This window comes from Lolium perenne, chromosome 2 (genome assembly GCF_019359855.2).
Source record: "Lolium perenne isolate Kyuss_39 chromosome 2, Kyuss_2.0, whole genome shotgun sequence".
Lineage (NCBI taxonomy): Eukaryota > Viridiplantae > Streptophyta > Magnoliopsida > Poales > Poaceae > Lolium > Lolium perenne.
Genome location: NC_067245.2, coordinates 226,999,538 through 227,011,185, shown reverse-complemented (window position 1 = coordinate 227,011,185; position 11,648 = coordinate 226,999,538). Strand labels below are relative to the sequence as shown.

At 49.4% G+C, this 11,648-nt stretch overlaps 2 protein-coding genes across 2 annotated transcripts; both read left to right on the top strand.

Annotated features, from left to right (window-relative positions):
- Window positions 1–4,872: 4,872 nt before the first annotated feature.
- LOC127330475 (uncharacterized) lies at window positions 4,873–5,978 on the top strand. Its single transcript, XM_051356674.2, has 4 exons — window positions 4,873–5,017; window positions 5,104–5,202; window positions 5,296–5,418; window positions 5,493–5,978. The coding sequence occupies exons 1-4, from the start codon at window positions 4,904–4,906 to the stop codon at window positions 5,763–5,765; spliced, it is 609 nt and encodes a 202-aa protein (XP_051212634.2). The 5' UTR covers window positions 4,873–4,903; the 3' UTR covers window positions 5,766–5,978.
- A 2,871-nt stretch (window positions 5,979–8,849) lies between these two features.
- Window positions 8,850–9,859, top strand: LOC127335086 (uncharacterized). The gene has a single exon (XM_051361676.2). It carries the CDS (start codon window positions 8,947–8,949, stop codon window positions 9,574–9,576), a length of 630 nt encoding a protein of 209 aa, XP_051217636.1. The 5' UTR covers window positions 8,850–8,946; the 3' UTR covers window positions 9,577–9,859.
- Window positions 9,860–11,648: the final 1,789 nt, after the last annotated feature.

Below are 11,648 nucleotides of genomic sequence, written 5' to 3'. Positions count from 1 at the left end.
CCATCTGTAAGCAGTCTAGGTATGAAGAGGTAACGGGAAAGGATGGTCAGGTGAGGCAGTCAAGCACCGCAAAGTCGATTCTTCGATATCTCCCATTCATAAAAAGAATCCAGCGGCTTTACATGCACGAGGAGACAGCCAAACAGATGACGTGGCACAAGTATGGGAAGAGATTCGTGGACGAAAACAAGAAGTTGAAGATGGGACATCCATCCGATGGTACGGCATGGAAGAACTTCGATACAAAACACCGCCTTAAGGCAGCCGAGGCTCGGAATGTCAGAATTGCGATAGCAACAGATGGCTTCAATCCATATGGTATGTCCACTGCCAATTACAGTTGCTGGCCCGTGTTTGTTATTCCGCTCAATCTCCCTCCCGGAGTCCTAATGACGAGGAAGACCATGTTTCTATCGCTGATCATTCCAGGCCCTCATTACCCGGGGAAGAATTTGAGTGTCTACATGCAGCCGATTGTGGAAGATTTGAACCACTCTTGGCACCACGGGACATTGACGTACGGCCAGAGCATCGAAGACAAACTTCTGCATGAGAGTTTGGTTGCAGTATACCATGCATGACATGCCCGGGTACGCCCTAACATGTGGATGGTGTACAGCTGGTAAGTGGCCATGCCCAGTGTGCAGGCATCGGCTTGAGTTCCTTTGGCTACAGAAGGGTCGCAAGTATGTTGCGTTTGACACGAATCGACAGTTCCTCAAAAGGAGGCATCCGTTTAGAGAAGACAAAAAGAACTTCAAGAAGGGCAAAGTTGTGCATGAAAAAAAAAGATTTGTCGAAGTTTGATGTTACACAAGTTGAAGCCGAGCTACGTGCTCTCGTGCCGGCAGCCGACGCCAACCGGCCATCAATTTGAGGGATATGGTGTAACGCACAACCGGACTCACGAGGCGGCTTTAACGAAGCTCGAGTATTACAAGGACCTCGAACTTCCCCATAACATCGATGTGATGCACACTTGTAAAGAATGTCGCGGAGTCCGTCTTTCACACATGCCCGAACATTCCCGGGAAGTCAAAGGATAATGTCAAGGCTAGAGTCGATATTGAGATCCTCTCGTGATAGGGAAAAATTACACATGAAGCGTCCTATTGGCCGTCAAAAGAATTGGTTCAAGCCGCATGCCAACTTCTGCCTTGATTCCATCCAAAAGAAGGAGGCATTCGCGTGGCTCAAATACGTCGTGATGTTCCCGGATGGTTATTGCTCGAATATGAGTAAGGGAGTTAATCTTTCGACGGGAAAAGTCACCGGGCTCAAGAGTCACGACTATCATATATGGATTCAGCGGCTCATGCCGGTGATGCTTCGAGGGTATATCCCCGAGAAAGTGCGCGAGTGCTTGCGCATTGAGCCATTTCTTCCGCACGCTACGTGCTAGCAGATATGTCCCGAGGTTATTGCAAAGCTACAACATACAGTGCCGGAGTTGCTATGCAATTTGGAGATGATATTTCCGCCAGGCTTCTTTACTCCGATGGCACATCTCATTGTGCACCTCGCCAACGAGGCACTCTTGGGTGGTCCGGTGCAGTTTCGTTGGCGGTTCTGTATTGAGAGAGAGTTTATGTATATTCGAAAGATAGCGGAAACAAGGCCAAGATTGAAGCATGCATAGCTGAGGCAATATGCCTTCGGGAGATGGCAGATGCCGCGACAACGTACTATCCCGATGATGTTCCCACTCAGCATAACCCGGTCACTCGTTACAATGTCGACGTGCCCGAGAATGACCCCAAGCTAAAACTATTCCAATTCCCCGGTGGCAAGGCTGGTAAAGGAACAAAATATAAATTGGAGAACGAAGAGAAGGATTGTATAATGCTATATGTGCTTATGAACATGGAGGAAGTGATCCCATTCGTAAGGTAAAATGGTGAACAAATTACTTTGCAGCTAGTAACCTCGTCTCGGTCTAATGCTTATTTTCTCCTTTCAGCGAATTCACGGATGAAATGTGGCCGTATGATGAATTGCCCGAAACCTCGGAGATGGACACTCTATTGAAAGACGGTGCTCCCGGAATTAATAAAAACTTTGTGACATGGTTCATGGAAAAAGTAATTTCTAACCTTTCCTCTTACATTGCAACACGTGACTTGTCCCTCTTATTACACGTAACTAATGCACACAACAAATTTGAAATGTTCTTGTAGGGCCGTGAGAGAAACGTTGATATGATAGATGAGTTGAAATGTGTTTCCCAAGGTTGTAGCCGTGAGGTGACCAAGTATGAGAAGTATGATGTGAATGGGTTTCGCTTCCACACAGAGACGCACCAGAAGGGCCGGCGAATCCCAAAACGATAAATACGGGGTCTTCACCAAAGGAGCCAACAACTTTGATTACTACGGAAGGTTACAAAGTGTATACGAGTTGACATTCAATCGTACGAACGTGCAACTCAATATCGTCGTGTTCAAGTGTCATTGGTTCGACCCAATAGGTGGACGAGAGAAGTGATAAGTCCATTGGGTTAGTTGAAGTTAAGCCTTCAACCACCTATAGCGGAGCCGATGTCTTTATTGTGGCTCACCAAGCCAAGCAAGTTTATTATTTGCCCTACCCATGCCAGAAAGCGGAACTCAAGGGTTGGGAAGTCGTCTTCCGTGTATCGCCACATGGTAACCTACCGATTCCCTACGAGGATGATTACAACAACATTGACCCCGTGACATACGAGGGGATTTTCTATCAAGAGGAACAGGACTTCGGGGAATATATTTTAGAACCGTTTGTTCAAGAGGACCTCGGGAACGATGCAGAAACTCGTGGTGAGTCAGTGGTGGATCTAAAGGACATATCTATGCTCGAGAAGTTACTTGAGGCGAATGACAATTATGATGAGCCTCCACCCGTCGACCCTTCAACTTTGTACTCACAAGATAGTGATAGTGATAGTGGGCCAGAGAAAGAGAAAGAGAAAGAGATGGAGTATGAGAGTGAGCATGAGAGCGATGATGGCTGGTGAGGGTCTTTTATTCTTAGTATTTATTATGTCAACATGCTTCTTAATTGCATTGTGCCTTTTATTGTTAGTATCTTCATTTTATTATGTCAACATGCTTCTTAATTGCATTGTGCCTTTTATTCTTAGTATCTTCATTTTATTATGTCAACATGCTTCTTAATTGCATTGTGCCTTTTATTCTTAGTATCTTCATATAATATGTCTTTGTGCTTAACTGTTTTATTCTTCTCAATGCAGGTGACTGGACAATATGAGCAGCGGCAAGGCAGACTCCGAGAGCTTGCTTAAGACGCTGGCGCAGGTGAAGAGGAATATTCCTAGACCCACTAGACGGAGTGATCGAGCCCCGGTGCAAAATCCGCGTTACGCCGATGGTACCGATGGAGGACGAGGACGAGGAGGACGAGGTGGAGGTCGAGGACGAGGACGAGGAGGACGAGGTGGAGGACGAGGTGGCGGCGGGGTACACATGGACTTTGACGAGCCACCCTCCGCTTACGGCGACGTGGCTCTGAGTTGTACCTAGAGGGTCCGGCGAGTGGGGAGGTGGAGAAGGAGACGGAGACTACACACGAGTCGGACTCAAGGGCTGAGTTGGAGGTGATGGAGGATGGGGGTGCGCGCGAAGCCCTTGAAGCTTCGTGGAGAAGCTGGAGTCCCCGATGCGAGGAAGGAGCCGAAGACCCATGATGACAAGGCCCTTATCATTCCTTCGAGCGATGAGTAAGTGTACTACTTCAGAAATTTCGAACATGTATTTTCATCTTGGGCATAATAAACAATTTGGCATGTGTACTAATGTGTGATTTATTTGCAGCAACTGGACATGGGATGCCAAGCCCCCCCGCATGCCTAACAGCTTGCTTGGGGCTCTGATTAAGAAGTTCTGGCCCGGCAGATACACTCCCCTTAGCACGGTCCCCGGTGGCCCGACGAAGCTAGCCACTACTTGGGCGGACTATGAGGATGCCCCTGCCGTAGGCTTCGCGACAGCTGCTGAGGCTGTGACCACCAAGTTCTGGGTAAGGCATATATTTCTCGAGCACCGTTCATAGTTGATGACCCTAATGTGCTAACTCATGACTTTCACAACTGATTTATGCATGATTGAAGTGCTTCTATCGTGTGGACCCGGAGCATGACACGCAGGCGCGTCTCACTTTGCGTGGCGCTTGCGAGAGGTTGACACCGCAGCAGTGGTACAACCAAAAGTTCACCAGCGCTAGTGCCTTCTGGGCTAACAAGGGTAAGAGGGTCAAGAAGGAGTACTTTGTTGGTAACGAGCCTACGGAGGAATGGGCAATGACCATTGAGGAGTACATGTCGGTGAGTAAAATGTCAATGAGATTCTACATTGCTGCTAAGTTTTCATTGAATTATCTTGAGCTGACTATTGCGTTTTCAGGTTTGTCCGGAGTGGGCCGAGCAGCATAGGGAGGCATGGGAGGAGCTGATTAGGGCGAGGTGGCTCAGGCAGGACGAGGAGTTTGCAGCCGTGTCGAGGCGTAACATGGAGAACCGAGGCACCGGTGGCACACACTGCGCGGGAAACCGCGACTACACCCGCTTCAAGGGGAAAAAGGTATGTATATACATGGAACGACCTTCATTCATTTCCCGCCATGTCTCATTTGTGGTACGCTTAACTTTTCTTTTCGCGATGCAGGTGGCCGAGGCACCACCCGGGGTGGTGCTTCATGATGCCCGGATATATGACATGATGCGGACGGCGAAGCCCAATCCCGCATTGCCTCGGCCACGATTACTACGGCAATGCCAAGGCCGCCAAGGAGGACTACTGCGACATGGTCAAGTCTCGTCACCCCGAGGTGGATGACCCCTTGAGCATTCCGCCGACGAGGAGTCGTTGGTCTGTCGGGGCACGGGCGTCCGCATGGCCGTTTCCCTTGGATGAATAAGGCGGTCAAGCCTACCCACTCCACGAGCTACACGCGCCTCAAGCATACCCTCACCGCCGACAGCCCCCAGCCTCGTCCACGGCCTGCTCGTCCACCCGCCTACGATGTAAGTTTCCTCATTTTCATCCTCTTTCCGGTTTTCCTTCCTACATGGCTAAGTGTTTACGAGATTCATTGTTTCTGAAATTGTAGCCTGACTTCGAGGCGGCCTTCGAAGCCTGCAATGAAGCGTATCAGCAGGCCGCTGCCCAGTGGAATAGGCAGAATACGGCCTATATGACGTATATATCAGTAAGTCTGAATCTTCCTTCTCGCGCAAGTAGATGACAAGTCTCAGTTTGATGCTTTATTTCTGCAAAGCCTAACTTGTAACCTATCTTGCAGGAAATGATGATCTCTATGTCTACTGGTACACCGCCACCGGCTCGAGTTACCGTGGCGGGGGACATGCCTATCATGCCATCGAGGGCAGCTTTCGCTGCGACTTACTACGGATCCACACCGGAGGTAAGTTCATTGCCAAACCGGTAGTTACCACTTTCCTTTGCCTCGCAAGTTGCTAACATGTAGGGAACACGTAGGGAACGGGATGGTCCGGGAACCAGGCATCGCCGGGTGGGCGCGAGGTCACACCGGTTCATGAAGGTGGTCGGTCTCCTGGGCGTTCTGCTGGTGCCTCTCCGTCGACTACTCCTGGGACTACTCCCGGTGCCTCTCCGTCGACTTCTCCTGGGCGTGCTACCGGTCCTTCTCCAGGTGGTTCTTCTGCAGCTTCTACCGGAGCGAAACCCCGGGCTCCTCGTTTCGCCAACGATGTGGGCGGACACACCCCGCCCGGGTCCTTCCTCCGCTAGTCGGCACCGGGCTTCTTGCTTGCCATCATTTGCTACCTACTACTATGTATTGGATGACATGGCACTCTCCTCTTGTATGCTACTACATGCACCATGTATGCTACTATGTGGATTTCATGCTATTTATGTGAATTATGGATGAATTTGGATGTATTTGTATGCTACTATGTGGATTTCATGCTATTTATGTGAATTATGGTGAATTTGGATGAATTTCGATGTATTTGGATGTATTGGACCTGCTGAACTGAATTTAGATGAATTGGAACCCAATTTTAATCGAAAAAACCAAATGGTAGGCCATACGCCGAGGGCAATGCCGTCGGCATAGGCCCCTGTCATGACCATATGGTCGAGCCTATGCCGAGGGCATTGCCGTCGGCATAGAGGCCTGTTGCGACCCTCGGCGTAGAGTTTGCTCACGTAGCCCAGCCGCGCGACACGTAGCCTGCATGGCCCATGCATATGCCGAGGGAGCCCTCGGCGTAGAAACGCAGCTGGCGTCGCCACGGAGCGCCACGTCGCGCACAGACGAGCAGGCCGCATGCCCTATGCCGAGGGCAATGCCCTCGGCGTCTTCACGCTCGCCGTTAACGGCGACGGCACGCCAGGGAACGTACGCCGACGGCGGCTACACCGACGGTGAGGAGGGCCGTCGGCCTAGGCGGCGTACGCCGACGGCCAGGCCTACGCCGACGGCATGGAAGCCTACGCCGAGGGACCTAGACGCCGAGGGCATACGCCGAGGGCTGCCGTCGGCGTAGCCTACGCCGAGGGCCAGGCGTGGCTACGCCGAGGGCAGTCGGCCGTCGGCGTCTTCGGCCGTTCCTGTAGTGCCGTCAGACGGCACAAAACATTTGAGATGACGAGGCACTCTCTCAATCTTCTTTCGCAGTACGTTGGCTTCATAAGAGGATGAAGATAAGCTCCAGGAAAGGCCGGCAAATGATATTTATTTCACTCCGAAAGTGCGCAGCCTCGTGTAATTATCTTCTATCGCCGACTATAGCCACGCATGTGGAGTGTAGTGGCGGCTGATCAGCCTATAGCGTTCGTGGAAACTCCAGATTAGAACGATTCTAGAGCCACATGTTCTTCTAACCCCAACAATCCATTCCATTAACCACTTAGTAAAGCACGCATGCCCAGTTAACACTGTGATCCGTATCGCCGGATTCCAATCTGGCTATCAATCTGATTCAAACTAACGGAGGCTTTACCGCTTTACATACGTACTCGTGGCCCTGAGGGCTACTAAAGCGATGATATATACAAATATAAATTCGAGTGCGTCCCAAAAACTATACAAATCTAAAACTCTAGTGCCGGTAGGTACTATCACCATCAGTGATCTACGCATGTACATGTGTTGTGCCGTGCCAAATGCAGAGGAAGAAAAGCGTCAAGAGGTTGCTACGTCCGATCGTTCCTTTCTTTTTCTTGAAAAAAATCATCATATATTATCTAAAACCAGCCCTTACAAGAACATCCTTGCAGGTAAAAGAAATAAAATGTAAGCCCTTGAAAAGTTCAGCACCATCTTCCTTTTGCATCCTTCAATGACGCACCATGAGTAAAGCTCGATGTCATGTCTAGGTCTCCAGCGTAGCAAAGCTCGTGTCGGAGAAAGGATGAAAAACCTAGACGCTTGTAGAAGCAGCGGCCGGCGACGCAAGAGCATGCCTGACAAAGTGATGGAAGAAACTAGAATCGGTGTCGTGAGACCAACCTTTCTGATATCACATTGAATTAATAATTTGATGAAAAGGGCTAGACATTACCGTATATTTCAACAACTAGGTCAGTGGGCACGAGCACAATCTATTTGGAGGAATTGGGCGCCCACCCAAATGCAAAATCTTCTTGTGGTTTATCCTTTGAAACAAAATGTGGACAACATGTAGGCTTCGGTGTCGAAGCTGGCTAAATTATGGCATTCGCCAACTTCGTAAATGAGAGCCGACAATGGCGACACACATTCTTTTCCGGGGTCCCTACTCCCAGCGGTTTCGGTTCATGGTGAAGGAGTGGATGTGTATCCAGTATCTTCATGTGTACTTGTCACCGTTTCATGACCGTCAAGGTATGGTGGACCGCATTAGGAAATCTTAAGGGTAGTCAATGCTGGGAGCTTTTATCCCTTTGCACATGTCCATTTCGTCGTAGATATGGAACGAGCGCAATACTAGGGTCTTTCAGAATGCCTATTTATTTAATTAGATAGAGTGTAATAAGGTTAGGCGTGAGGCAACCCTATGGCTTTTTCCGGACCCAAGTTTTTGAGCTCTTTGATGCCGTGAGAGTACACTTTTGTTTTACCCTTCTTTATGAGCCTCCCGAAGTGAATGCATCATGGACCGTCAAATTTTATAGTGGATGACAACTTCTACCTTTTTGGTGCCCCGTGGCAAGTTGCGGGGCCTACACCGATTTATTTCCGGGCAACTTTTTATCTCACTCGCGCGACACTTCTTGTGAGCATACACTCAATATTACGGTTATTCTTCATTAATACAATGTGGCCAAGATTTTGGTTCTGTTTAAAGAAACCCTTTTGCTGCTTCTAGGTCAATCGAGAGTTAAGTTAGTTCTAGATCGACTCTAACATCGTTATTCATGCATTTGAGAATTGCATATGGATATGCACTTTCATGTGAATGTGTGATTGCATTTTTTCCTAGTAAAGTTAAGTGATCCTCAATTGAGTTGTTCTAGGTTGCCCTGCTCCGGCCGCATCACCGTCCGCCTCTCCCACTCCCCCGTGCCGTCTGTCTGGCCAGCCAGCCCTTGACGCGCCCAAGGGTAATTCAAGCATGCTTCGCCCGATCGATCGAGCTCCCCACTAGCACGGACACGCGCGGCCCGACCCCCTCTCTTCCGGAAAGCGAGAGCCGTTTAATTTTCAGCCATGTGGTTCTTGCACGGCTGCCGTCGCCAAGTAAAGCCACCGCGCCCATGCCCCATATGCATATCCCTTCGAGGATGGCCGTGCGCCACTGAGCATTCGGAGATATGCATAAGTAGTTCCACTTGCGGGGAAGCTGCGCAAGTCCTATATAAGCCGCGCAGCGATCCAAGAAAGCTTCATCCAGTTCAGTGCAGTGCTCTCCCTCCCTGCGCTTAGTTTAAGCTGAAATCATTGCTGCTGCGAGACAAGATAAGCACGCAAGCATAAGCTAGCATGGCGACCCTGTGGAGGCAGCCGAGTCTGGAGTTCGACGTCAAGGTCGTGAGGGTGGCCGGCGTCGAGGCGCGGCTCGAGGGCAGCCTCTTCGTGAGGTACTACGTACCGGCCGGCGACGGGAGGCGGCGGATCCGCGTGGACACGCGCGAGGTCCCGTGCGGCGGCGCCGCCGGAGGAGACGTGTTCTGGGGCGAGCTCGTGCGCTTCCAGCTGGCCGGCAACAACGGCGCCGCCGTCGCCGCGCCGGGAAAGGTCGCGTTCGAGCTGCGGTGGAGGCCTCGGCCGTCAACGTCCGGACTGTCGGCGTTGCTGGGGACCGGGAGGCCGTCCTCGCGGGTGCTGGCGCGGGCCGAGCTCGCCGTGGCGGCGAAGTCGGCGACGTCCACGGAGAGTTGGCTGAGGCTCTCGCCGGCGGGCCGGGAGCTGGGCAGCGGGTGCAAGGCGCCCAAGCTGCTGGTCGAGGTCAAGGTCGTTCACGGCGCCGTTGCTGCTGCCGGTCACACGGCCGTGAAAGCGAGGAAGTCCGGCGGCGTGAACGAGTGCTGCCATGGCGGCGAGAGCTGCCGTAGCTGTGCGTGGGTCGGGACCGAGGAGGACATGTTCCTTGCGGCGACGTTCGCTCAATAGCAGTAGCAAGATTGTAACGGCGAGCCAAAGCAATTAGGTCTGGGTAACTTAGGTTGGTACGAGGAGGCTACATGGTACATATATCTCTTGGTGCTACGATTTTGTAGATTTCAGGCAAACTCAGCGTCAGATTATGAAGAAATTTTGAACAAAATCTCTCGAGCTTGCATTGTTGGGTTTTCTCTATCTTTTCCTAGTTCCAAGTTAACCAAGAATTAAGTTAGCTCTAGATCAACTCTAAATCATTAGATTTGCATTGAGATTTGTGCGCATAAGAAATTACACATATGCAGTTGCGCATCTTTTTTCCCATCTGCACATGAAATTGGGTGACTGAGAATTAAGTTATTTCTAGGTCGATCGAGAACTAACCACGTTGTTAAACCATCGATGGGTACTTGCATGGCCCGCCAACTGATGTTTGCGGGCACTGTGCGGTCTTGTTAGCGCTGACGGACCTTTCTCGCTTTTGAGTGGATCATAACAACCTTCGGTGATGCTGGTTAGTGGAGACCGGTTTGCATCGCAGTTGCAGTGCACGGCCAACCTGGACGTCCCGTCGGGGTCTCTGGATGGCCAGCGGCCTGATGACTGCAAGTGCACGGTTTGTATGTAGATAGTTCAAAGTAAGTGTATCGAACCATGAAGAGCTATTGGTAGAAATTTTTATGCCTCTTGTTACCCTTTACCAAAGGATACTTGAAACTTGAAAGTTACCTTTAATTCCAAGTAAGAGTGTTTTGAGAGAAATGTGGTTTGGTGCGAAAGAGTAATGATTAAAACTAAAGAATGCAAAAAAGAGACAATCACTATGTAAAAGATAATGAAACCGCAAGAAGGCTAAAGCGTTATCGGGAAATGTAGGATCCACCACTAGCATTGGTACTATTTATGATATAAGATGAGTCTATATTGTCCTTCATGTGCATGTATGGGAAGAGCTCAATAATAAGATGATTAAAGACAAGCCATCTGATATTTCATCCCGAATAACTACTGCAATGATCAGAACCCAGACACTTCGATCCCTCATAATTAAAGATTCCTCATGGATATTGATATGAGCTTAGTGAATTCCTTCTTATCCCTATTACCCACACGAATAGCACACCGACACATTATGTCACTTAGCACCGTACACACTACCACATCGATAGTTCCCTCTCTTGTCCCGTAGGCAAATATTACATGGTGCACTTCACATAATATCTATAGATAAAAATAATACATGATCATGAACTAAAATTATAAATCATCTTTAGTTCACATCATATGTTAGGGTTTCTCCACCCCCCCTCCCCACCAATAACAAGGTAAATTACTCACACATATAGGAAATAAGCAACATCATCATAGCCTCATAGGCATATCAATGGTATACGCATATATGGGTAAATTCAAGTGCAAATCCACAATGAAAATTGAAATTACAACAAGAAAAGGTAAATAAGATGGAAATGGTGATGGTGATGAAGATGCAACGGTTGATGATGCCTTGGCCTCCAATGATCTATGTAATGTATGCATAGTAGTAAGGATGATGCCCTCTGCAAGTGCCCCCTCTGGATCCCTTTCGGAGGTGAGATTTTAGCGAGTTGTGGTGTCTTTGAATGTCGGATCGCAGATCCATCTTCGTGAGATGAAACTATTTGACGAGGCGGAGGCGGTGCCACATGGTACATACATGCGGTACAAACGGGTCCTACATGTACCGACGGTTATTAAACCCGGCCTTCTGGAGTTTCCTCTCGCTTTGCCTTTTCACCCAGGTGCGTGGAAATCATTTAGATGAATTTTATCACTTTAAAAAAATCATATTTATGTCCAATATGACTGATGTGGGCATTACCCTTCGGGTACCCGACATTGGCCTACCTCCTCTGGCCCAACAAGGCGCCCATGAGAATCACTGCAGCCTAAGATGGATCAATACGTTGGTTGCAACGATGGAAAGATAGAAGGAGACGGATTCTTGATGGACAGGGTAAGGAGACGTCGAATATGAAATGGATAGATTAGATCTTTTTGTAATATAGTTGAATTCGTGCAGGACTCTCGGGACCTGACCTCCT

What these genes read in the sequence shown, in the direction of transcription:
- LOC127335086 (XM_051361676.2), top strand. Translation starts at nt 8,947, where the DNA reads ATGGCGACCCTGTGGAGGCAGCCGAGTCTGGAGTTCGACGTCAAGGTC.
- LOC127330475 (XM_051356674.2), top strand. Translation starts at nt 4,904, where the DNA reads ATGAATAAGGCGGTCAAGCCTACCCACTCCACGAGCTACACGCGCCTC. An exon ending in CCTATATGACGTATATATCA is followed by an intron (nt 5,203 to 5,295) that starts GTAAGTCTGAAT and finishes CCTATCTTGCAG; the next exon opens with GAAATGATGATCTCTATGTC. An exon ending in ACTACGGATCCACACCGGAG is followed by an intron (nt 5,419 to 5,492) that starts GTAAGTTCATTG and finishes GGGAACACGTAG; the next exon opens with GGAACGGGATGGTCCGGGAA.